This window comes from Cryptotermes secundus, unplaced genomic scaffold (genome assembly GCF_002891405.2).
Source record: "Cryptotermes secundus unplaced genomic scaffold, Csec_1.0 scaffold60, whole genome shotgun sequence".
Classification (NCBI taxonomy): Eukaryota; Metazoa; Arthropoda; class Insecta; order Blattodea; family Kalotermitidae; genus Cryptotermes; species Cryptotermes secundus.
In genome coordinates this window covers 463,363-490,090 of record NW_019731568.1, presented here as the reverse complement: position 1 = coordinate 490,090, position 26,728 = coordinate 463,363, and the positions used below count along the sequence as shown (strand labels likewise).

At 40.8% G+C, this 26,728-nt stretch overlaps 1 protein-coding gene across 1 annotated transcript; it reads left to right on the top strand.

Annotated features, from left to right (window-relative positions):
• Positions 1–51: 51 nt before the first annotated feature.
• Positions 52–26,728, top strand: LOC111867052 (cysteine sulfinic acid decarboxylase). The gene is made up of 10 exons (XM_023856527.2): positions 52–271; positions 7,680–7,864; positions 9,779–9,885; positions 12,766–12,881; positions 19,556–19,807; positions 20,032–20,096; positions 20,653–20,731; positions 21,867–22,066; positions 24,555–24,699; positions 26,520–26,728. Exons 1-10 carry the CDS (start codon positions 125–127, stop codon positions 26,703–26,705), a joined length of 1,482 nt encoding a protein of 493 aa, XP_023712295.1. The 5' UTR covers positions 52–124; the 3' UTR covers positions 26,706–26,728.

The window sequence follows — 26,728 nt, the reverse complement described above, 5'->3', positions numbered from 1 at the left end:
ACGGGGGGGGGGAGCTTGAGGCCACAGTTCGAAACTAGAGCAGCAGTATAAGCGGAGCTAGCAAAGATAACTGTTTCAATCAATAAGCTGGAGCGGATAGCGGTCTGCCTGCCAGTACTGCAAAATGGCGGATCAAGGTAGGAACGGAGAGAAGTGTGGGCCACGTGCCATCATCCTGGCGCGGTTGCTTCGGTTGTTGTGTGAAGAGGGAATTCTTGAGCCGTCCCGAAAGAGCCCGGTAGTGCGATTCCAACACCCCGACAAGCTGCAGGTGAGTTTCACTGTAATTATTACAGTGTGGTCCATGGAGCCTTGTTAGATCGAAGGTTGCCATTGAATGGTTAATTCTCCTGTATCGATGCCCCAAATTCAATCCTCTGCCCGTAAACACTGACAGGTTTTTGTAGTATTTCAAAGCAATCACAAGGAAACCCAGGGCAAGCACCTTGAAACAGACCACGACAACTTTTTCTACAACCGCCGTGGCTTATTCGCAATCAACCTGCCATATGACATAGTTCTTATGATATTTAACGTAGATGTTTCAACTGCAGAGGTTTAACGGGAAGTGATACAAAGATATTGTGAATGATATGTAGGTAAGGATTTGTAAAGAGGTGGTCGTGTTTAAGTTGTATTGTGGCATTCATCCTGAGAGAGAACACAAGAAGCCTCAATTAGTATAGTCAGTAACACACCTGAGGTTCTACCCCGGTACCTCCAATGTACCAACCTCCTCGGCCCTGGCATGTGCCATTTGTCCCCACATGATGTCAGCAGTTGATCCACAGTCGTATAGTAACCGAATAGGCAAGCATTCTTATTGCCAGGGGATGAGTTACATGCAAGATAACATACTACTGAATGCCGCTTTTTCACATATGCCGAATCACACAAAAGAAATACTGTGTACTGTAAATTGATATGGATGGCGGCGGCAGACGTTTCCTGTCACAGGATAACACATTGGCATTCGCCTGGAAGGTCTCAGGAAGGCTACAATGAATACTGAGACAAGACAGCGGGTTCTGATCCCGATGTTCCGGTTACACACCAGATACGTCACCCTGTAAGCTATACTGCTCCATGCCACACGCTTTCATCTCGCCCCTGAGACGGCAGTCTCTAGCCCTTCCCACGGTACCCACAAACTACGTGTATCTTGCATGGTATGACTTTATTTCGTAGCCCAGACCAGTGAATTAGCTTCTTTCGCAGTCACTAGGTATTTAAAAGTTAAGTTTTCATGGGCTGGACGACCGAGGGGTCGGAGTTGGTGTACCGGTAGGATCATGAATTTTCTCTTCTCCACGTCGTCCAGACCGGCTCTGGGGTACACCCAGAATCATATCCAATGGGTACCGGGGGCTCTTTCCCAAGAGTAAAACGATAGGGGCGTGAAGCTGACCACTCACCTCCAGCTAGTGACGAGACCAAGAAAATGTAGATCTATACATCCACTTCCCTATAAACCTTCATGGCGTAATGCCTAATTAATTAAACACGGGGACAACTTTACCTTTTACCTTATCTTCTGCAGTATATTTTATTTATTATCCTGTAAATACAGGCCTAATGGAGCAGAAGGTTCATTTACATATGCCATGTAACATAACACCAAACGTGTTAAAAGAGACGTGCGGTGATCGCCGGTGGGAGTTTAAACATTTTATTTTATTGAGTGCATTTCTACATTGCGAGTATTTTTTACGCAGTAGGTCAGTCATAGTATATATGAAACTCGACTATTTATCAAGGGCTGTGAGCTTTTGAAAACCTCTTCCTGGATAATTTAGTCAGTATAGTGATTAGGCTACGGGCTGGAATACCGACGTTTGATTCCCAACGGAGGCCACCACATCTAGTCTCGCCCTGGAGGCTAGCCAACCTATTCATAGGGCACAAGGGTTAGTTAGTTATTGGAGAGGGTGGGTTTCCCCATGCACTTAGACCTGTATTGATCCATTGTGCTTCCCTCTATGATTTCTACCAGTCTTTATATCCTACCGGTACTGATGCTTACCATCAGTACCGCCCAGCCAGCGAGACCGGCTCTACTAGCTGAGAGGTATCTATAATGCTTCCCCCATCTACCAGAGGTATTAGAGACTGCTGTTGGGCGGGAAACGTCCATGAATTTGGCTCCGTGACCTCCTTAGGAGATATGAGGTTCTTTTACGTGCCGTAAAGCTACGACACGGGACCCACGGCTTAAAGTCCCTCCCGGAGGACTTGTTCCCTGAATTTTTCCGCCCTTAAAAATTCGACGACCTCCGCCGGGTATTTGAACCCCGTACTACGAGTCATGAGGTAGGAACGTTACCTCTAGACTAGGGCACAAGGGTTACTTTCCCTGGGAGAAAGCGGGAGAGGCATGCACCACTCACCTTCATCTAGAGCCGAGATTAAGAATGTGTGAGGCTGCACTTGCACCCTCCCCATACGTCTTCATTAGCTTGGTGGCTACATAAGCCCCTGAACAGTCAGCAGCAACCACGTCATACATGAAGAGGTAACGTAACTACTACAGTTTCCTTCTTGGGCGTTGCGCTCGACTTGTTCCGTTACCTGTTACGTCAATCCACCGTTCAGCTACTGCGTGTGTACATGTGCATTCGGAATCAAATTAACGTGAAATTCTCGGAGGGGAATTAGCTAGACATTAAGAACATTAAGTTCAAAAATAACACTGACCATCCCCAACATATCAGATAATTTGAAAAAATACTAAATTAATGATAAAATTGTTAGAGAACAGTATTGCGATGCTTCTAATGACACACTCTAAATGTTTCATAGAACAGTCACGCTTTGCTTGCTTTTGTTTTAATTTCTGAGCTTAAGCAATCTCTCATCGTGTGAACAGAACAAAGGTTACAATTTAAGTTTTGAGGTTTCCACGGCGATGACTATGAAGAAAGTCGTCTTCTGGGTTTAGGCACCGTGTATTCTTCGTTTTGGCCGACGTTTCGGAGGAACGTAGCGCCTCCATCTTCAGAGCAGTTGAATGGCTTGGAATGCAGAGAACAGTAGCTGTAGTGATAGGATGTGAAAGGCGCTGAAAGCTGCTCTGAAGATGGAGGCGCTACGTTCCTCCGAAACGTCGGCCAAAACGAAGAATACACGGTGCCTAAACCCAGAAGACGACTTTCTTCAAAAGTTACAATTATTTATAGAAAAGAACTGAGAACAGTTATTAATTAGCAAAAGAACGGAGACAGTTACCTAGAAAGGAACTTTATGATTGTACCCATCACTTCGAGATTTATATAGAATGGAAGAAGCAGTAATGCACATGATGCTTTGAATACAAGCGTGTTGGAAGCCACTATTGGAACAAAACTGTGGATGGCAGGATAATATTGAAATTGAACTTTGGGAAATAACGAGTTCCTTTAATACTGTCAAGAGTTCGAGTGATGATAGACAGGATTTGGACTAATTATTGGATTTGTTGCTCGTAACTATACTTCGCAATCACTATCACACAAAGAGTAGTGTTCTCAGTCGCGGTGTTCACTGCTCTGCTTGGTAACATCTTCCAGTGTTGGAGGTTCCTCTGCTTCCGGACTCACGCCCTCGCAGGCTGGCGGTCATCTCATACCAGCCTCCTACTCTTCTAACTGCCGTCTCAAGTCTGACTCGTGAGTCAAAGTCACATTGCGACTGACGGTCAGTCAGTCAGTAAATCTTGGCGTCGAGCCCAATATGGGGCTCATTACCAGATATTAATTAATGTTTGATAGTTACGGTCTTGTTTTTGTGGGGCGCCCTCTCTGACGAGAGGACAGGTTTGTCTTTTGCATATGCTGCAGGCCCTTGCCAGCGCAGTCTTTCTCGGGTCCGAGGCCCTTGGGACTCGTGACCTTATTTTACTGTCTCAGATTTGGGACTTCCCTTTTTGTCGCCTCGTACGACTCGCAGGGTGCTCTGACTCGTAAGTTAAAGTTAAAGTTAAGGTTAAAGTAACATTCCAACTGACGGTCTATCAGTCAGTGAGTCTTGGTGTCGAGCCCCATCTGAGGCTCATGACCAGATATTAATTACTGTTTGACAGTTACGGTCTTATTTTTGTTGAGCGCCCTCTCTGACGAAAGGACGGGTCTGTTTTTTTGCATATGCTGTTGGTCCTTGCCAGCGCAGTCTTTCTTGGGTTCGAGTCCCTTGGGACACGCGACCATATTTCACTGTATCAGATTTGAGACTTCCCTTTTCGTCGCCTTGGCAGCTGGTCCTCGTTATATGGCCTCGGAACGGATCGCATAGGAAACATCGCTACCAACAGTTCAAAACGGAAAACACCGTTTTTCTCTTGTGTGTGCAATCTTTGTTAACACTGAAGAGTTGTTCACTGTCACGTAGCCTAGTAGCGGCTCTCTAGTAAGTTCCAGTGCATTAGAGTGCCGCCTTTCTCTCCTGCGTGAGGTGCAAAAATAAAGAGTAGGAAGTTGTACTGTTGTGAAGAGCACCCATTGCCAGATTCGATTTTTGCTGTTTTGCACATCTCATTGACTTTAACGTTCATTTTTCTCTCTCTCTCTCTCTCTCTCTCTCTCTCCTTCTCTTTCCTGTTGCTCTCACTTTGAAACAAAGGACATCCGTGAAACGCTTTGTTTCACTTGACTTTCTTAATCCTAAGACCGTCGGTAGGACTCTTCGGACGGGGGATCAGCCCATCGCAAGGCCTCTACCTACATGGGACGACATAAACACAGAGTAAACGCAGGCAGACATCCATGCCTTTAGCGGGATTCGAAACGACGATCCCCGCGTTCGAGCGAGCGCGCCTTAGACCGCGCAGCCATTGTGATCGACTAACGCTCATTTCCTGTAAGTAAAATTCTATCGTTTCAATCTAATTTCAGTACAGATATCACATTGACCAGCTTATTTAAATAGTTACAGGTAGAAAAATACGTGTAGATGCTAATATCTGTATTTTGTGCGACTGTTTAACTAATTTCTTGTACACTGAGCCCTCTATGAAAATTTTGATGAAACGTACTTTAGATGATATGTAAAATGTAAAGTTAAAGTTATCTTTGTGTTTAACTAATTAAGCAGCATTCCATGAAGACGTTTCGAGGAGTGGAGTTATAACTCCACTATTTTCAATTGTTTCTTGCATCCTGTTGTGTATTTAATCAATATTAGAGTCAATTTTACCGACCACACAACATATTTTTATTATTATTACACTACATGTTTCGACTTCAAGAGGTCATCCTCAGGTGTACGAACATAGTTGTATAATTACACGCAATCACATTCGTCTTTTCACTTATTCGATCCTGTATCTTATTCAGGCCCACGCTCAATAATATATCAAGCTCCTCTCACAAAACACAAGTTAAAATATTATTCTAAATTCCACTATTCTTGACCCCGGCAATACAGTGAAGTGAGTGGTCAGTTAGACAACGAGAAATGGCATGGTGTGTACGCTTCATTTACTGTTGCTAAAGTGATTCAGTCAAAGACATGTGACAGGCAGAACATTCAAAAGAACGAAACTCGCAAAGCTCTTGATTGAAATGGGAGACCAGAACATGTATACGTGAATACAATTAAAATGGATATTAGGGAAATCAATTTTAAGAACATGTGTGTTTCAAATGTGCGAAGAGAAATTGCTAAACAGACAGTTGCACTGTAGGACAAGATTTAAGCATAGGGTGGGAAAAATTACGTAATAATGAAAGTGGCATGCCGCTTGGTTAGGAGAAATAGGATATTAATAAATAATTCTGATAGATGGAGCCCTTGGAAAATAATCACTACGAAGACTGGGACAGACACGGAGAGAGAGTAACCGAAACGTCGCCCAGACCATAGTGTCGGAGCGTAGTATATATTGGGAAGGCTGGTGTAGTAAACGGTGGTAGCTTGACGTAAGGCGCTATCCTGGAATTTTCACAGAGGAACTGATGAAAACCCAGTACTTCTGAGTGTTGTATACAATCTTCAGAACCCTTTAGAATCTACTCGTAATTCTGCATAATTGTCTTACAGTTCTTTCACTCGTTACATTTTGTCCTTAAAACGCCGTTCATAATTCACGATGGACTATTGCAGCATTCGTTCTTTTAGCATGAAGAAAGCAGATAAGAACGCGAATTTCGCAGCTGGCGGGATTGTCGATCGCAGGACACATCGTAACTCATTCTGTAGAGACAAGAACAAACACAAGGTGAACAGTTATGCGATGGCTTACAAGGCAATGTGTCGTGTGACGCTGAGCTCTCCCCCGCTCCTACGAAAGGACGCTCCGAAAGTAATTCCTCCTACTTTATTATGTTGGCCCATGTCAGAGGCTGATGCTGGTGGTATGGCAGTAGAGGTTGAACCTTCCTGCTAATAGTTCGTAAGTTTTATTGCCGTGCGACAGAAAGCAGCAGAGGGGCAATCTGGTAAATTATTGTGTCTGACAAGAAGTGACTACGAAGCAGAGGTGTGTCATTGAATTACTCCATGCGGGTAAAATTGTACCCATTGGTATTCAGTGACGCTTGCTCGACCTTTACGGAGACCAGAAGAGTGGATATGAGCACATTGAGGCCGTGGTTTGTGCGTTTCAGCAGTGGCGACAGCGATGTGAGAGACAGACCACGTTCCAGGCGGCCCTTCACAGCCGTCAGCCTACGAAATGAAGAGCGCCACGATCAGCTCATCCGAGCGAATCGGCGGATTACGACCAGGGAACTGTGTACGGAGTTGAATGTCGGCTTCACTGCCTAGGAAACGGTGTTGGAAACGTTGGAATAACGCCAAGTTTGTGTCAAGTGGGTCCTACGAATTCTCACACAGGAACATGAAGATCACCGAATGCAAGTCTGTCAGGACCTCCTGAACCACTACGAAGGTGACGGTGACAGTTCTCTGTACCTCATCATCACCGATGACGAGATGTGGTGTCACCACTACGAGCCGGAATCAAAACGATAGTCCATGGAATGGCGACATGCGAATTCCCTATCAGAGTAAAGCTCCAGATGCAGCCATCAGTGGGTAAAGTGATGTGCACTGTCCTATGGGATAGGAAAGGCGTGGTCCTCCTGGAGTTCCTGGAACCCGGCCAAACCAACTTTGACCGCTACATCGCGGCGCTGACTAAGCAGAAGCAGAATTTCCAGAATCAGTAGAGAAGAAGATAACCTTTCTTCTGCAGCATGATAACGCCAGGCCCCACACCAGCTTCAAGGCTACAGGGCACATAGCAAAATTTAAGTAGGCTCTCCTATCACACCTACCATATACTCCATATTTGGCGGCTTCTGACTTCCATCTGTTCAAGCCAATGAAAGATGGACTACGCGTGCAACATTTTCCTGGCTACAACGCCGTCATTGCAGGTGTGAGAACGTGGGTCGCCTCTGCTGGTGCAGATTTTTATGAGCCCAGCATACGGACTCTTGTTCATCCCTGGCAAAAATGCGTAACCAATGGTGATGACTATGTGGAATGATCGTGTTTTTTAGCTGACAACTTGCTCTATCCAACGGCGTTATTGTGTACCCTACATCTTTGTAGTTTCAGTGGGAATAAATAGGAGGCATTATTTTCAGAGCCCCTTTGTATATTAGTTGCCTAAAATAAATGGAGGTTACTTTCCGAATAGCCCTTGTATTTGAAAACATGTTTATTCCATTGGAATATACTTTTTCTTTCTTGTCTCACAGGAAATTCTGAGCCTTGAACCAGAGGCACAGGGTGTACATATGAATGAGATTCTCCATCTATGTCATGATATTGTCAAGTACTCTGTGCAGACATGCCACCCACACTTCAAGAATCAGTTGTATGGTGGCATAGACCCTTATGGTTTGGCTGGCGCTTGGCTTGCAGAAGCCCTGAACACCAACATGTAAGCAAAAATTAGATCCTAGTTGTAATGAATCACAATGTAAAATAACAATTTCCTTGCACTGAATACAGCTGAATACTGTGTCAGTTGTGAAGTCACAGCTGAAAATTTCAAAATGTGCTGTCCTTTTGGACATATGTGTAACCACAGTCAGACGCAACACTTATTTTCGTCCTTCATATATCTTATTATAAAATGTTTCAGTCTCACTTGGCCATCAAATGTATACATGCTTGCTAAAATTGTTGCACTGTCATCTTAGTATGTTGCATGTGAACATATTGTTATTTTTAATAACAGAGTCTTTAAAATCCTTGAAGTTCACAAAAATTGCTGAATCAGCTTTGCTGGTGTTTTGTTTGTTGTGGTGGTATGTGGATATCAACTGCCTGCTGGGCTGGTCTTTCCTGTGAGTGCACAGATTATAATCTGACATCCACACACCATAGCAATAAACAAAACAAGCACCCTTGACAACCAGATGCAGCATGACTGAATCAGCAATTTTATGAACTTTTAAAGGTCTCATAATTAAAAAAAAACTATGTATTCATATGCTGCATATTAAGATGACAGTGCAACAATTTTAGTAAGAATGCACATATCTGACGGCTGTGTGAGGCTGAAACATGTTGTAATAAGATGTACTCGTATGAAAAACGAAAATAAATGTTGCATTAAGACATTGGTTGCATGTATGCATATACAGGGTTTGTCCGAAAAGTAATGTCAGTGAGTCGATTAAAGAACTTTTATGGATTAGATCGGTGCAACACATTAAAAGGCTTCAAAATAGGCTTCTTCTGCGTCGATACATCGATTCCAGCGAGATTTCTAGGCATCGAAGGCGTCATGGCAGGCGTCCTCCGGAAAGTCCTTCAGAGCCTTGGTGCAAGCCTCTTTGACTTCGTCAACTGTCCCAAAATGATGTCCTTTCATGGGAGTTTTCAAGCGCGGAAACAAAAAGAAGTCTGGGGAGCCACGTCAGGACTGTAGGGCGGCTGGGGAACCGTTGGCACCTTTGAATCGGTCAGGAAGCGGGTCACGAGGAAGGCGGTGTCGGCTGGCGCATTGTCATGGTGAAGTTTCCAATCGTCCGCGATGTCGGGCCGGATGCGATAAACCCTTCTTTTGGGTCTCTTTAGCACTTCCACGTAGAATTTGGCGTTGATGGTTGTACCATGTAGTACAAACTCACATTTTCGTCGGTGGTGCTTGTTGATGGCCGTCCAGCGCGGGCTTCATCGCCGACCTATTCACGGCCTTCTAAAAAGGCCTTGTGCCACCGGTAGACCTGACATTCCGACAAACAATCGTCACCGAAGGCCGTCTTTATCATGGGAAAAGTTTCCACTGCAGACTTGCCAAGTTTCACACAAAACTTGATGGCAATCCTTTGTTCCAAGGAGCGCTGCATTGCGGCTTGCACGGGAGACAAAAACGAGTTTCACGGAAAAGCCTTTCGTCACTCTCAGGAAGTTCGGAGACGACTAAGCGACCGCGGGTTCATAAGCTGACTTCCCCCTCCACCGAGCCCAACCGGTCTGAGAGTGCTGCGACGTATAGTCACTTCACAATAAAATAACTGACATTACTTTTCGGACAAACCCTGTATACAAAGGACAACAATAGTAGTGCAACATAATGCTAAAGTAGATCACCACCATCTATTTTAATATAGAACACTGGTGAAATTACAATGACCACATGAAAACTGAATCACTTGGACTTAGGTGAGCTGTTACTTGCTCAATCATCACAGATACAAATTTGCATAGAAATTTAACTGAAACAAATATACCTTTTTATATACATGTCCAGAAAAATCCCTGACACAATAATTTATTTGTAATTAATTCATGACTGAGGAAACAGTGACAAAATAATTACACAGCTCGTATTTCCTTCCTTCAGTCACACTTATGAGGTTGCTCCTGTATTCGTTCTTGTGGAATGTGCGGTGTTGCGGCATGTCCTCAATATTGCTGGATTTCCAAATGGAGATGGGATATTTGCCCCAGGTAATCTTATAATGTGATTAAAAGTATGTGACAATGGTTAATTCTTTTACCTGTAGTTATGGTGGTCATTGGACATTGTCCTTGTCTGAGCTACACTTAACATACACAGGTGTTCGGGTTCCTGTCCCATCCTCAAGTGATTGGTTGTCATACTAATAGGTTTTCTTGTTTTTATTCTCGAGATATCTGCCTAAACCTCTTGGAATGAAAAACTTGGCTGGTCTAATGATTAAAATACAAATTTTGTGTTCAAATTGTTATGGGTATTACCCAGTCATTACCACTAACCTTGAAAATAGATTAAAGAAAATAAACTTTTCTGTATGTTGGCAAGAAATCACCTGAAAATGGGAGAAGAGCGAAAGCCAGAAAAATTGTGTACACAATTTTAGATATCTCTCAGACAGTAGATATTGTCCCATGCAGCTGTAGTGTAGTTGTAAAGTATACATAGTACAATTAATAATTTCATGGATTGGCCGCATAGTGACCCCGTTATGCAATACAGCGGATATGTGGAGCCATGAGATGGTGCTGTGTCCGTTCTTCTGTTGTCACAGCAAGAAGCAGTCGTGTGCATGCGGTGTATTCAGAAAGAAAGGTCACCGTTTTTCCACACCCTTCATACTCATCCGATCTCGCATAATATGATTTCCTTCTCTTTCCCCACTTGAAAGAAAAGCTACATGGGCATCTATTTCAGTCAGCCAAGGAAATTATCACTGCCACAAGGGAAACCATATGGGACCTTCCTGCAAATACCTTTTAGCAGTGTTTCTGGCAGCTATACCAATGTTGGTAGACTTGCATAGAGGCCAACAGTGAAAATTTTGAGGGAGGATGTGGGTATGTGTAAGTGTATAGGAATATCTTGCAATGTGGTGTGATAAAACCACATTCCACAAAATTATTGACTTGTCCCTTCATCAGGGCAGACTTTTCAAGCATTATCTCTCTTTGCACTTCAGGTAAAACAAAGATCATCTAAAATACTTAGTCCATTTCTCATTGTATGCCACCACTAATTTACACTGTAATATTAGAACCTGAAGACTTGCATTTGACAAAAACAAACCCACCATTGTACTTAATCCTTACCCAATTCAGTACAACACACATTATTTCCTAGAAATCCATTTGCATATTATTCAACAGAAAAATTTTGTTACTTATTTTCCCCATCCATTTAACCACCTTGATCTGACTGCATTATTATCAGAAGATGTGTATAAATGATAAAATCCCTTTTTACATAGTTTCCTTCTATTTCCTGCTCAGTTCATTCCCCTTAGGTTCAGATATTTCCCATAGCACTTTATTATCACCCAATCTGCACAACATGCAATAAAATAATGCATACAGAATGTCTGTCTGTGTAGCTGTCAGCACGTTTCATCTCAAGAACCACTGGATCAATTTTTTTTTTAAATTCTGCATGAATATTATGCCACTAGAGGCCACTTCAGATGTATGTTTTAGCACTTTCTTCCTTAAAGAAAAAATGTGTATATGAGATCATCATGTTGTGTCTATGTAACCTCCATTTCAGCTTATGAATTAATTGACCGATTTTCAGGAAAGTTTATATACTCGTAAATATATGCTATTAGAAGTTACTCCAGCACTGTAATTTTCACTTTCTTACAACGTGAAGTAACAGCATGACAGACAAGCAAACTTGTGAGGTGGACATGCCAGTTATGGTCCTGAAGTGATGTATGGTAACAGATCTTGAAATGTATGAAACTTTTGTTAAGTCATTTTATAGACTATGTAATAAGCTAGGAATGTGAAACTGAGTATGGAGGTAGACCGTAAACATATATTCTTTGCAAGTCAACAATTCCACACTTGTAGAACTATGGTGCCATGTAAATAACAATAGGAAGAATACAGCCATAGTGATAAAAATACTAGTGGTAACCACAGTAAATATGGAACAAAGTTCAGAACCTTCTTAAATCTGCATACACTTGAAGTGAATCCAGTATGACGGGTACAAAGAACACATGTGGAAATTGTATGCACTTCAGTATGGGTCATTTCCTTTCCAGGCTTGTTCAGAACAAAAGAGGCTCTGGCAGTCACACATAAGAAGTTTATCTTTCCATTATTTCCTCTCTTCTAATGACAAATTTATAATTATCCTTTCTTATTCATTTGTTTTTTACCGACACCATGCTCATCCTTAGAAAATCTTTAGATATGTGTCAAAAAGTCTGTTCAATTCTGAGATGCGAAAGAACACTTTATTGTGAGATATCCTTGCTTTTCACTTAACATGAAGTTGCCCATGACTGAGGATGCACCTTAAGATGGTGGAAAGGAGCTGTTGACTACAAAAAATTAGAGGAAACCAGATAAGTGAGAACTCACTGGGCTAGTATTGCTTGTTTTCCTGTTGCACACATATTCACCAATCAGAACACGGAATGCTCCATTGCTGTGTCATCTGGAACTGTAAATATCTGTCCCAGGCTGCTTTGTCTTGAAGACGTACAACCTTTCATGATATATTTCTGCTGACTGAATATACAAATAAGTATGAGACATCAGGGTGTTCATAATATGCAAACAGACACCTATGCCAGCCACCCTTTGTTGTATGTATCCTTCAAGAATTAATTTTTCAAAGACCACAATTGAAATATGAAGCCAACACAGAGCCTGATGTCAAGATGATCTACAATGGGCAAAGTCCACAGCTAAGAACTGCTACTGCTGCTTTTTTTTAAAGATGAAGGCAGCCAAATTTAATTTTCCAAGATGTCACCACCAAAAAGTTTAAATAAGATTATTAGATTTAAGTCTGAACATCCATGTCATAACTGATTCAATAGCATTGGCAACTCATTGAGAGTTTCTTTATTGTTAGTGCAGGTGGTAGCATGTCCAACATGTATGGCATGGTGTTGGCCAGATACAAAGCCGTTCCTGACTCAAAGATGAAGGGCCTATCAGGGCTGCCTCCACTTGTGGCATTCACTTCTGAAGATGTAAGTCATGTCCATGTTTTGTCTAATTACAGCATTACTGTTTCCACCTTCATCTTCTTACAGTAGCAATTCATGGTTGTTAACAAATTTAAAGTCTTTTATTCTTGAAACTGAAACAAGTTCAGGCAATCACCTATTGGTGATAACTTGAGGTAAAAAGTTACTATTTACAATGACTTTGTATTAATGTAAGGTTTCTGATAGGATGCTCATGAAGAGTATGTCTTCTGAGGTGTGACTGTGTAGTCTGCTAGAAGTTTACTTACTCCATCATCAGGGTCAAACAGTAAACCAAGCAAGCAGCAAGTAGAGTTGTTACATCCCAGAATATACATAGTATTCTTCATAGTCACTGCTCACCCTCAATAATGTAAAATTATATTTAAAATGTTGACAGTTATTGTTATTGTTACTACCACCACCACTACTATTATCAATACTACTGCTACTGCCACTACTATCATCACAACTGATGCTACTGCCACTACCACTGCCACCACTACTGTCACTACCACCACAACTACCATTGATACTACTACTACCACCACTACTACTACTACTACTACTGCTGCTGCTGCTGCTGCTGCTGCTACCGCTATGTAATCATGAACAGCACCAACAATAACAGTTCTATCTTCTGGGGATATAATGCTGTGTAGTGCTTTGAAAGTCAACCGGCATTAGAGACAAATTTGTCACCTCTATCTTCAGAATAGGGTACGCGATAGCATAGTTAGTTGAGACACTATACTAGAAGACAGAATATTATATTTAAGATATTATATTTAAGCATCCTGTTGCACTCTACACGATAAATGATACAAACTCCGTCCTAAGTGCAAACAATATACATTTATATGTATTTGATCTTGCTCTTTCTACACTACATGTTTCGGCCTCTATCGGCCATCATCAGGTGTATACTCTTAACGTTGCTGCCACACTGAACCCAGTGTACCCATTTATCGTAGAAGACAGAAGGTCAAGAGTTCGTTTTCTGATGAGGTTACTGGATTTTTTTATTGACTTAATCCTTTCAGCTTCACTATGGCCCTGGGGTCGACTCAACCTCTAACAGAAAAGAGTACCAGGAATCTCCTGGGGGGGGGGTAAGGGCAGCCACTGCATAAGGCTGACAACCTCACTGCCATCTGTGAGCCAACTGCCTAGAAAATGTGGGATCATTGACATCTCACAACCCTATGGGCCTCCACGGCTTGCCACAGGGATAGCTTTACCTTCCTTTTACCGACTTCAGAGTTGAAGAACAAGCAGGGCTCTGCTTGCTTATTGCTTGATGTTGGTTTCTTACTTGAATTATTTTTCTAACATGAAGATGGAGGCAATGTGTTCCTCTGCAGTATCTGTTGATTGACTTTCAACAGGCCACATGGCATTATATTGCTGATGATAGAAGTATTCATAACAACTGCTGTGAGATGCCTTCAATCCCACAAAAATAATAAGAGCTTAAGCAATCTGCTAGCCAGAGACAAGTTAATTTTGTGTGCTATCAATCAGAAATTCACAAGTATTAATCAAATGGACTTTGTTTTGTCTTTCTCAAATCGATGTTAAGACTGTATGTTGGCAGCTTTCCCTAACTAGTTCCTCTTGTCAGACATAAAGTAGTCAGATAATAGAGAATAAAAAGGATTTATATGCACACATGCAAAAAGAAAACAAATTCCAGTCTTTTTAAGAAATAAGTGTGATTTAAAATTTGATGTTATGTTGTTACTGGTTATCCTTATGTGGAAAGACTTTTTACAGATATTCAAACGGTACTATATAAATATGTTTTTATTTTACTCATTGTTAAGATGTTAAAAGTCAATAATTTATAATAATGATATCGATGGTCATGAGATGACGTTTTTAAAGAATTGGGAAGTAGGGTAAATGTTAAGTTTGGACATAGATTAATTTCTCAAGCACTGGTGATGATGATGATGATGATGATGATGATGATGATACTTCTAACTTGTATTCAGGAGGTACAGGATTTGAGGTTCTCACAAGAGTGGCTATAAAGGACCTTATCTTCTGGGGTGTATCCCAGAAGATACGGCTCTTCGCAAGGCACCCAGATCAAATCTCACCTAGATCACTGACCATCCTGACTGACATTTTTGCAGTTTTCTTCAGTCATTCTGGCCATGCTGGAATAGTACACTGAAATAGTCTTTATCAGCAGTCCTTTCAAATTCACTCAGTGTAATCATCCTCTTGTCATTTAACACTAAATACCAACTACGAGGGATACAGTGTTCATAACATATGCTGCATCCAGCCATTAATAACAACTATAACAATTACAATGACAGTAACAATAATAAGAATACTATGGGCCTCTTAAAATTATACTACAGAAGGTTAAACATAATATCTATAATGTCATGGCTTAGTAAGTAGGGTGCTATACTGCAGGCTTGACATCCAAAGAATAGGGATACTATTCCCATTGAGGGCCAAATTTTTCTTTTCATAACTGTATTCAGATTGGCTGCGGATGTCCATAAATTCTTCTGTTAAATGGTTACTGGGGGCTATTTTATGGGGGTAAGGCAGTTTTAGCATAAAGCTGATTACTCTTCTCCATCTCTATGTCAAGGTTACAGCTATGTGGAGCTATATATCCACTCTCTCATTCATCATCATGGCATGATGCTTAATTAAGTATAGGGACAATTTTACCTTTCCAAACATAATAGCTAAAACAAAACTGGCTTATATAGTCTAATTTGATCAACGATATCTACACCTATGCAGTACCTATTATCATTTATATAAATGAATTAGAAAATTATACAACAAGTGTGATTTTGGAAGACTGATTATTTGATTTCCAGCAGGGCAATGAAGTTTTCTCTTCTTCCCAGTGTTTAAACTGGCTCTGGTGCCCCCCCCAGCTTTCTATTCAAGAGGTGAAAGGAAATCATTTCCTGGTGTGAATTGGTTACGGTGTGACACTGACCACTTACTTCATCTAGTGCCAAGCTGTATCCCCACTCATCATATTCATCATGGGATGGCGCTTAATTAAGCACAAGAATACTTTTAGCTTTACATTGATCTTAACCTTATGCTCTGACATATATAACGATCCGAATTTAATGCCTCCTATTTTATTATGTTGACCCATGGCCTCAGAGACGGATGCTGGTGGTGTGGCAGTAGAAGTTGAATCTTCCCACGAATAGTTTCTGTTATTGCCGTGCGACAGATGGCAGCAGAGGGACAGTCTGGTAAAATGGCATACAAAGCATTGAACTTTATTTAAAGGAAAGTAGCTTGGAAATAGCTCCAGAAAATCGTCAACTGTGTATCTTCGATAAAAAAAAAGGGGCAACTGATGGAGAGTGGGAGATCACGGTACAAGGGGAAAAGGTTTCTTTAGTCAAATCAATTAAATTTTTGGGTCTTCGCTTAAAATCTAATCTAGACTGGGAGGATGAAATAAACGCAATAGTTAGGAAATGTGAAAACCTGATGAAAGTCGTGAATTGTGTGAAGCACACTTGGTGGGGAGCAGACCTTGTAATTTTAATGAGACTCTACAAGGCATTTATAAGGTCGAGGATGGAATATGGAGCATTTTTATTCCATAAACTTAAGAAGAAACAAGCACAGAAGCTTGAGAAGATCCAATATAGGGCAGTACGCAGAGCACTGGGCTACAGGAGTAGCAACCCGACCAATGTAATGCTAGCAGAATCCAAAGAAATCCCAATTTTTAGTAGATTCAAACAGTTGGGAAGAAACTGTGTGTCCACCCAACCATCCAATGATCCAGCTGCTGGAAGAATTATCAGCTCTACTTGATAATCCAGGGAGAGGAGAAAATGAACAACCACTTATCAGTGAATATTACAAAGGGGCAACCCCTCTCAGTCATATAATCCAATCAGGGAACTGTCCCCCGGCCTTCGACTACACACATGGAAGCCTCTTCTACGAGGCCAGGGTATCTTTCACTGAGGGAAGACAAATAAAGGAAGCAGATCACAACAAGGACTTCAACAAGATTTTCCATGAAAGAATGAGAACCAGCAAATGTTTCACCACAGACGGCTCAAAAATGGAGGACAAACCATTTGTAGGATTCCCATCGATAGATATAAAAGATCGTCGTAGTATGAGATTTAGGATATCTAAGATAGCGTCCATATTAACGGCGGAAGCATTAGCAATTGCCAAAACACCAGATATCATTGAAAAAATAGAATCGGAGCAAAACTTCATGATTTTCTCGGCCTTGGCAAGTGTGTTAAAAAGCATTAGTAACCCCACTATAATAAGCAACACATCGCACATCACACACACACATGCTAAAAGATAAAATAGAGAGACTGAATCGTGAGGAAAGAAATCCAGTTTTACTGGATCCTGGGACACTGTAGAGTTTAAGTTAATGAGAGGGCCGACTTGGAGGCAAAGTAAGCAATTAAAGAAGGCAGAGAAAGTCAATTACTATTACCAGTAGCAGATCTTATAACCCAGTGGAAAAAGAAAGGCAAAGAAGAACTTCACAGGTTTTTGTCAAAACACCAAACAGAACAGAGGAGAAAGCTACTTTGAAAGGTACTACAGGAATGGCTCGTCTCCGTGGTTCTGAGCAATAAAAATGAACTGCCATGCCTTCGTGTCAATAAACCATATGAGAGCGGGAAACACCAGTCTTAAAATAAGCCTAAACAGATTTAACATTGTGTCCAAGGCTGAATGCGAATGTCATGATGGGCTGCAAATGGAGGAACATATCTTCTGGGACTGTAAACAGTACGAGGACCAAAGGGCAACAGTGATGGACATCTTGTCTGAGAGCAGCAAAAAGCATTTCCCCAAAATCAGTTACAGAGCTCTTAAGGCTAGAAGAAAAAAGATTTCTGCAAGGTGTCTGTTACTTCATAAACAACATTCTTATATTTATATAAAATAGATATGTAAGAAAATTAAAAGAAGTAATTGAACTGTTTGTTTACTGTATACACACAGATTTAAGTCAAGATCGATATTAACAATCATGGGGCCACCGCTATTATAGAATAAGCTGTTTATTAGAATGTGCTACAGAAGGCCCAATGGGCATTGCCTAGGCCTCTTTTGTATTTACATTTTTTCTTACAATTAAAAAAAATGGCATGTGGTAGGAAGTGTATACGAAGCAGAGGTGTGTCATTGAATTTCTTCATGCAGAAACAGTTGCACCCATTGACATTCAAAGATGATTACTTGACGATTATGGAAACCAAACAGTGGATGTGAGCACAGTGACACAGTAGTTGGTGTGTTTCACCAGTGGCATCAGCAGTATGAGACACAGACCACGTTCCAGGTGGCCCTGAACAGCTGTCAGGCCACAAAATGGAGAGTGCCTCAAACTGCAGATTACAACCAGGGAACTGTGTATGGAAGTGAATGTCGGCTTCAATGCACTGGAAATGGTGCTGGAAACGTTGGAATAATGCCAAGTTTTTGCCAAGTGGGTCCTATGAATGCTCACACAGGAACACAAAGACCACCTAATGCAAGTCTTTCAGGACCTGCTGAACCACTATGAAGGTGAAGGTGACAGTTTCCTGGACCTCATCATTACTGGTGACAAGACATGTTGTCACCACTATGAGCCAGGATCAAAACTACAGTCAATGGAGTGGTGACATGCTAATTCCCCATCAAAGAAAAGTTCAAGACAGTCATCAGAGGGTAAAGTGATGTGCACTGTCATATGGGATAGGAAAGGCATGATCCTCCTGGGTTTTCTGGAACCTAGACAAACCATCAACTCTGACCACTACATCATGATTCTGACTAAGCTAAAGGCCCGAATTTCCAGAATCATGCCAGAGAAGAAGACAACCTTTCTCCTTCAACATGATAACGCCAGACCCCATACTGATTTGAATACCATATAGCATGTTGCAAAGTTTGGCTGGACTGTCCTACCAGGAGAGGATGCAGTGAATTTAAATGGTATGGAAAAGGGTTAAGTAAAGTATAAGAGTAGAGGTCATGCTCTCATAGATACCTGGCGGTTACTATATTGAGAGTAATATTCCTCACCCAGTGGCTCATGGCTTAATTTATGCCAATTAGCAAATTATAGTTAATGTTGTTTATGTGTTTCACTGTAGCCAGAAGACCTACTATTTGCAACTAGTGACTTTTTCATTTTTACCTCATAGATTGTCACTGGGTATCTTGATTATAACTACTTACATTTCCATTATATACAGATTAGAAATTTCTAACCAATTTTTTCTTCATGTGACCTTATGCACAGTTTTAGTTGTGAATGTCATCAATTGTGGGTGGTTATGGTGTCTTTAATCTTAGTACCACATATGTTTGTTAACTATATATTATTAACATATTTTCATATGATGAATGTATAAGGGGTGGGCCTTCGTGGCCCTTGCACCACGACCACAGTGATCTATTGTGCCTTTTGCATATGATAGTAATAAATTGGGTTTAAACTGCAGGGAACTGCACTATGTGAGACATATGGGGGACTGCTCAGAAAGTCTGCTGCTGCTCTATTTTTTCTCTGAATGTTGAGAATTATTGTATGAGGGCCCTTTGCAGACCTAGTAATTCATCATGTGTGTTGCAGATGACAAAGTTATATTAATGTAAACTGAAAGAATCTTACATTTGTCCTATAATAGGGGCACTACTCAGTGAAGAAGGCTGCACACTGGCTGGGCATTGGCACAGAAAATGTTGTTGCTGTAAAAACTGATTCTCATGGACGAATGATGCCAAGTAGACTTACTTGCTGCATTCAGCAGGCAATTGCTGAAGGAAAGAAGCCTTTCTTTGTTTCTGCTACTGCTGGAACTACTGTTTTAGGAGCATTTGACCCTCTTGAGCAGATTGCTGATATCTGTCACCAGTATGGTCTATGGCTCCATGTTGATGTAAGTCCAATAAATGTATCATCATTAGCTACACCTGCTAAAAGAAAACTAGTGTCATTCTTTTAAATATTTGAAAATCTGAAGGTTAAACCACAAGGATGCTTGAGAACAAAGTGCTGAGGAGAATGTTGGGATCTAAGAAAAGGGGAGTAACAAGAGGATGGAGAAAATCTTAAAGCAAACAGCAAGCCTAGTGAGCCCTGTCATGTTATCATATGTTACAGGCATGTTGGGGTGGAACACTCATGCTTTCCAAGAAACACTGTCATTGTCTCAAGGGTCTGGAGAGGTAAGAACTTCACAACCATAGTTTATTGTCGTTTAAACACTACAAGTATAATCAAGGAAATGAAAGTTATCCAATGGTGGACGTTCCCCCTCCTCTGGGTTTCCGAACTGTCCTGGCCTCAGCTACCAGCTTCTCACAGCAACAGCTCACAATGACTGAACCACAGCAGTCCTCTTAACTAACTCACAAACTAAACAACTAACTCCTCACTCCACTGACTGTCTAGCTCCTAATTTGTGCTTCTTATAACATCTTGGCACACACCACATAGAAAATGCCACTTCTCTGTTACAGTGCAGCTGTTGCATTTGTGTCTGTTGGTGGAACTATTATCTAGTGACAACTGTTGTATAGTCGCTTATTTCACGGCCATTGCCTAGGAATGGGTCTACATGCCACGGTATCAATTACATCTCAGATAATGTCCATCTCTTATCATATGCATATATACTTAAGAGTCATGATGTAAAAGATATTTCAATTCTTCTCACAGTCTCTGTTAAGTCATAGCACTGACAGAATTGTTGACTAACTTTATTTATCCTCCCGTACCCAGGGCAGATTCAGTTGCTTGGAACCCCCACAAGATGCTTGGAGCACCACTCCAATGTGCATTGTTTCTCACCAAAGAGAAGGTTAGTATTTAGAGAAATGTTAAGCCATTTACTACTGGTTCGGGAACTGAAATTTATATCCCTTTCCATGCTATGAATGACTTTTATATTCAATAATGCCAATAAAAGAAAACTTTTCTTTCTTTTTAGCCCTTTCCTCCTGAAGTAAGAAAGTAGTTCTTATGATCATCTGCTGCCTCCCCCACCCCACATTTGTCCACTTCAAATTTTGAAACAGATGTCTTCATGAGACATTGCATGAGTATTAAGCCACTGGAGACCATCACTCTGTCATTTCCTTACCATAATCAGAAACAGTATGGTGGACACAAAAGCCTACAGGATAGGTGAAACACCAAGGCTACTTAATTTAGGGTTCCAACATGATATGTGGTAATAGATCTTTGAAGAATATGCAATTGTTTTTGGTACTTTTTTCTGTAAAATGTAGAGAACAAACAAGGCAGCAGTGAAAACATTTTCATTGGCTTTCAGTCTGATGACAACAAATGATAAACAATTGTAACTAAGCATATGAAATCTGGTATAGATATACATCATAAACATACCTACATATGTATGAAACAATATTTATAAGTAGCAAATTACAAATATGGCGTTGGTGTGTAACTATGAGGCTGTATGTGACAATGTAATGCAGGAAGAATGTAGGAAAAACTCCATTGCCTGCAGTCCACAAGCAAACTATACCAACATACCATCACTTGTCAGCGAAGTTAGTGCCAACTTTTGCAGGTAGAGGGTGTCATGTGGTCAGTGCAACAAATCCCCATGGCTGGTAACATCAGCTTTCTAGACCAGAGCCACTATTTCCTTGAAATAGCTCCTCAATTATCCTCACAAGGCTCAGTGGACCCCATTCCAGACCCATTACTTCTCAGAAAATCTGGTAGAGCCGGGATTCGAACCCAGGACCTCTGGATCTGTGGCCAGGAACTCTGACCACTATACCACAGAGGCGGTCGTACTTAAGTAATACTTCACAAAAATTGAGTCCAGTGGTGGTGAGCTTTGGAATCAGTGGCACTGAACCTTTTGATTTTACTACCAGAGTCAGTTGATTATGATACTCATGTATTCCTTCTAGGCTGTTAAGATAAGCATAAGTGTACATAATATTGTTAAATGTTCTCAGGGGCTAATGCACCACTGCAACTCTGCATCAGCATCATACCTGTTTCAACAGGACAAGTTTTACGATGTCTCATTTGATACAGGGGACAAGAGTGTGCAGTGTGGGCGGAAGGTCGATGCATTCAAGCTTTGGCTTATGTGGAAGGCACATGGCAGCAATGGATTTGAGAGCCTCATCAACAATGCTATGGATGCTTCACGGTAGGACAGCCTTGCATTGTATGTCACTGTACAAATGAATGCTGTAATGTGCTGAAGTCAGCTCTTATGATTGAATATCAGAATATTGTGAACATTATAAAAGTAATATTGTTAACAACCTTTCCTAAGTGTCCTGACTTGAGAGAATTGGGGAGTCAGCACTGGTTTGGTGACTTCAATGAGAGATATACTGCAATAATTGAGTGATTCTTGGGTTAACTGACAAGGCTGTTTCAACTTTATATGTAGCATTAAACGAGATGAGAAGATCATTAATGACAAATGGTTACTGAGGCCCCATAGCTCGGGCACTTACACACCAGCTTCTCATCACAATCCTAGATCAGTATGTGTGGAACTTCAGGTGGAAAAAGTGACAATGGAGTAGGTTCTCTCAGAATACTTCAGTTTCCCTGCCAATTCCTATTCCATCAAATGCTCTGTTTATATTATATGTCAACCAGGGCTGGTACAAAAGGTCATTTCAAGCCTAAGTAGCAAGAGACTAAGTTTCTCTCAGAGTACTTCAGTTTCCCTGCCAATTCCTATTCCACCAAATGCTCCATTTACATTATCTGTCAACCAGGGCTGGTACAAACGGTCATTTCAGGCCCAAGTACCAAGAGACTAAATTTTCCCTTCATCCTAGCAATAGAAAGAAAAGCTACAGACCTGGAATAATATGGTTGAGGTATATTTTAAGGTGTTATCTCGATATTCATCTGTGCTGAAAACCACAAAATATCTAAGACGGAGTGATGCCAGTGCAACCAAGATTTAATTTGGTATATGTGTAGGACCAGTGCAAGTCTAAATGCGGCCCCTGGCAATGAGAAGTACATCCCCCACCCCCAGTTAAAACATATCAGCTTTCTTGAAACCATGCTAACAGATTTCCAGGCAACATTAATTAATTCATTCATTCATTCATTGTTTGAGGAGGTGGGTTTCCCCATGCACTTAGACCAGTTATTGGTCCATTGTGCATCCCCCTTTAATTTCTACTGTCCCCATACCCTACCGGTACTGGTGCCCGTTATCAGCCCCTTTCTTCCAGCGAGGTCGGCCCTCTACTGGCAGTGGTATCTGATAGTTAGTCCCTTTCTGTCAGCAAGGTCGGTCCTCATCTGGCAGTGGTACCTAATACTTTCCCCATCTACCGGAGGCATTGGAAACTACTTGGGCGGGAAAATTTGCCTAATTTAGCTCAGAGGTCTCCTAAAGACATGAGGTTCTTTTACTTGCTGTAAATCTACGACATGGGACCCACGGCTTAAAGTCCCTCCTGGAGGACTTGTTCCCTGAATTTTTTCGCCCTTAAAAATTCCACGACCTCTGCCGGGTTTGAACCTGCGTACCTTGAGTCATGAGGTGGGAACGTTACCCCTAGACTACAGAGGCCGCTTGCAGGCAACGTGATATTCATATTGTAATTCTTACAATAGTTTTATTTACATTATTCAGTAATGTAAATAACATTGATGTAAGAATTTCATATGTAGTTCATTTGTTTCTTGATAGATGTCAATGACTAATGGTTCCATTAACAGCTGAATTATTAAATAAGTTAAACCAAATAGAAAACATGAAAAAGAAATTTAAAAAAAGACTAATTTCCTTCAAATTTCTGTGTATTATGGTGGATAGGACAAAGGTTTACATAAAGAGGAAGTAATAGTAGGATGGATAAAACACACATTGAGTGGCTTCATAATTTTTACTCTCCACTTAATTGTTGGGGTGAGTCATTTAATCAGGATGAAATAAGTGGTATGCCGCACCGTTTGATAATATTAAATGGATCTTAGAAAATTAGGGTATGTGGTTGTTAACTGGATTTAACTGGATGAGGTTAAGATCTAATGATACTACTGCTGCTGTTGTTTCTACCTTGATGGATTATGCTCTCTGGCCTGTTCCAATTCAGAATTAATTCTGAAATTATGAATCTTATAGATAGTAATTAGGACTCCTTGGACTTGGGATGAAGCCATCACAAGGCCGCCACCTGCACAGGACAACATGAACACAGAATAAATGGAGACATACATCCATGCCTCAAATGTGATTTGAACCCACAATCCTGGTGTTTGAGAAGGCCAGGACAGTTCATGCCTTTGTAATGAACTACTAGTTACATAAAGAAATTCAAATTTCTTGACCAGCTGAATAACTATTAACTTTTTATGGATGATCTAGTACCATTCAGTAGGTCAGAAAAGCATACAGAAAGCATAAAATGTCTGAAACAAAACTGCTCGAGATGTTACAAGATGGACAGTGAAAATTTAAACAAACTGTGCCAGGTGTCCTGCATGTCATGTTATTTTAAACAGGATGACTTACAGTGTGTACTGTTGCACATTTTTTGGCTAATGCAGGTAGGAAGGCAACAGGCTATCTGGGTGCGTTAAAATATGAGACTCTCATTCAGCTGAAAGTGCTGGGACACAGGCATGACTACACACACACATTGTTCTCATTGCAGGTACTTCAAGGAGGCAATACAAGTACAGCCAGGGTTCAGACTAGTGCTGGATGAGTTTGAATGCACAAATGTCTGCTTCTGGTTCATCCCACCCAGTCTCAGGGGGCAGGAAGAGAATGATGAATGGTGGAATAAGATACACACAGTGAGTAACGTTAAAACAAAAACAGTGAATTGTACTGGCATGGAGCACACTGCTGTGTTCTTTCCCGAATCATTCCAATCCATAACTCTACAACATGTGTAGTTAAGTTACACTTTCATATATGTTTAAGAAAAAATTTAACATTCCTGTTATTTATTTATTTTTCTGTTTGTTTGGCAGAAGTGGTACTAAAATTACAGATACAGGCTGAAACTCCTAACTTCTTTCCCAGCATTGTCTTGCTCCATATTAACACACATTGATACTCCTTTACCAACTGATTTCATATTCCTTCATGTAGATATAAATGACATTAAAGATTTCTTCACCTGAATTGAGCCTTTTATGAGATTTAATAAGCAATAAGTGTTCCACGAAATTTATTTTGGTAGCAGCACTAAATGGATACAAGTTATTACAGAAAATCCAGATATAACTGCTGATTTGTAAGGAAAAGCCAGTAGATGATTGAAAGTTGCCAGCTGTAAAGCAGTTGATCCCGAATGCAACGATGAGCAGTATTATTTGACAACTAAATCTTCTTAAGCTTCCTGCTATTCACCTCCTCATCCAACAATCACTTTGCCATGTTGATAGCACACAGCTTATTTACTTATTTTCCTGCAAGCAAAAAATTGTAACTAGTAACTAATCCTGCAGGAGGCCATGGTTGCATTCTGTTGTTGTTTTTGCAGCTTTGGTTATGTGGATCTCACAGATTTTACTACCTTAAGTTTTCATATGAAAGACTAACTGTAAATTCTGGTCAAGCATATTCTGGAGGAGCTTAGAGAATCATAAGTCCTCAGATAGCATCCATTAGTCCAGGCCCTTGTTGTGTAAATCATATGTAAAATATTTTAAGTGATATTAGTTCCCATAATTTTAATGACTACAACTCTGTAACTCAGCTAAATCACTTTTCCATAGATTTTCCTTCCACTTGCCTATGGTACTTGATAAATGTCATGCATTCCACTCACAAGTCTGTTCTATGGCTCCAGCAGTCAGATCAAGTTGCCCCATTGTGGGTCTTAATGGAATCTGATGTGTATTCATGTCTACCCTACTTATTTGAACATTTAAGATTATCCCTCCCATTAAACATGTTAACATTTTATTTGTGTAAGATTAAATAAGATTGTGTGAATACATCTGTGCATGTGCATGTTATATGAATATGGCTGAAAGTGTGTAAGAAACCCCATCTAAATGCTGGCCATTTGGAATTCACAATAATTTCAAAGGTGACATTACTGAAACAGGACTGTAAAATAATTTTAGTGCTGGTACTAAACAGCAAGAATGCACAAAAAGTAGTGACTGAGGAAATGCAAAACTGAATGTAAAGACAATTTTGAATTGATTCAGTGTTTCATGAATCACTGTCACTATGATTCTCAAAGAGTCTAAAAGAAAAATGTGGTGAATTTTATTTGTTCTGGCCAGTATGTGACTCAAACAGTGGACTTTTAGATTCCCTGTTGACACATGTACAGTACAAAAGCATCATTTAGCCTGTCTGTCTGTACATTTGACATGTAGGCTTTAGCACAGATGAGCCCAGTGGGGTCTGAATCCTTCCCCATCCCACAGAGAACTGCATTTCTACGAAGAGACTAAGAGGAGTGAGATGTACAGTCACAAGTCACGACTTTTTGTTTAAAATATTGTCAACAGAGAATGAACACATAGTTGCTTAAAATAGGTGCACATGTAATGTAAAAAATAAACTCTTAATATGTGAACACTTTAGTGAAAAAACTATTTTCCCTCTCTTTGGAAATGAATTAACAAGAACCTTATGATTTACACTGTAGGTTGCACCAAAAATTAAGGAGAGGCTGATACTTTCTGGGACCTTAATGATTGGCTATCAACCCCTGCCTCACAAAGGACTCAGAAACTTCTTCCGTTTTGTGACATCGTGCCACCCACCACCAACATATGCAGATATGGATCATGTATGGCAAGAGATTGAAAGACTTGGAGCAGATTTGTGGTAAATCACAGAATTGGTGCAACTAAT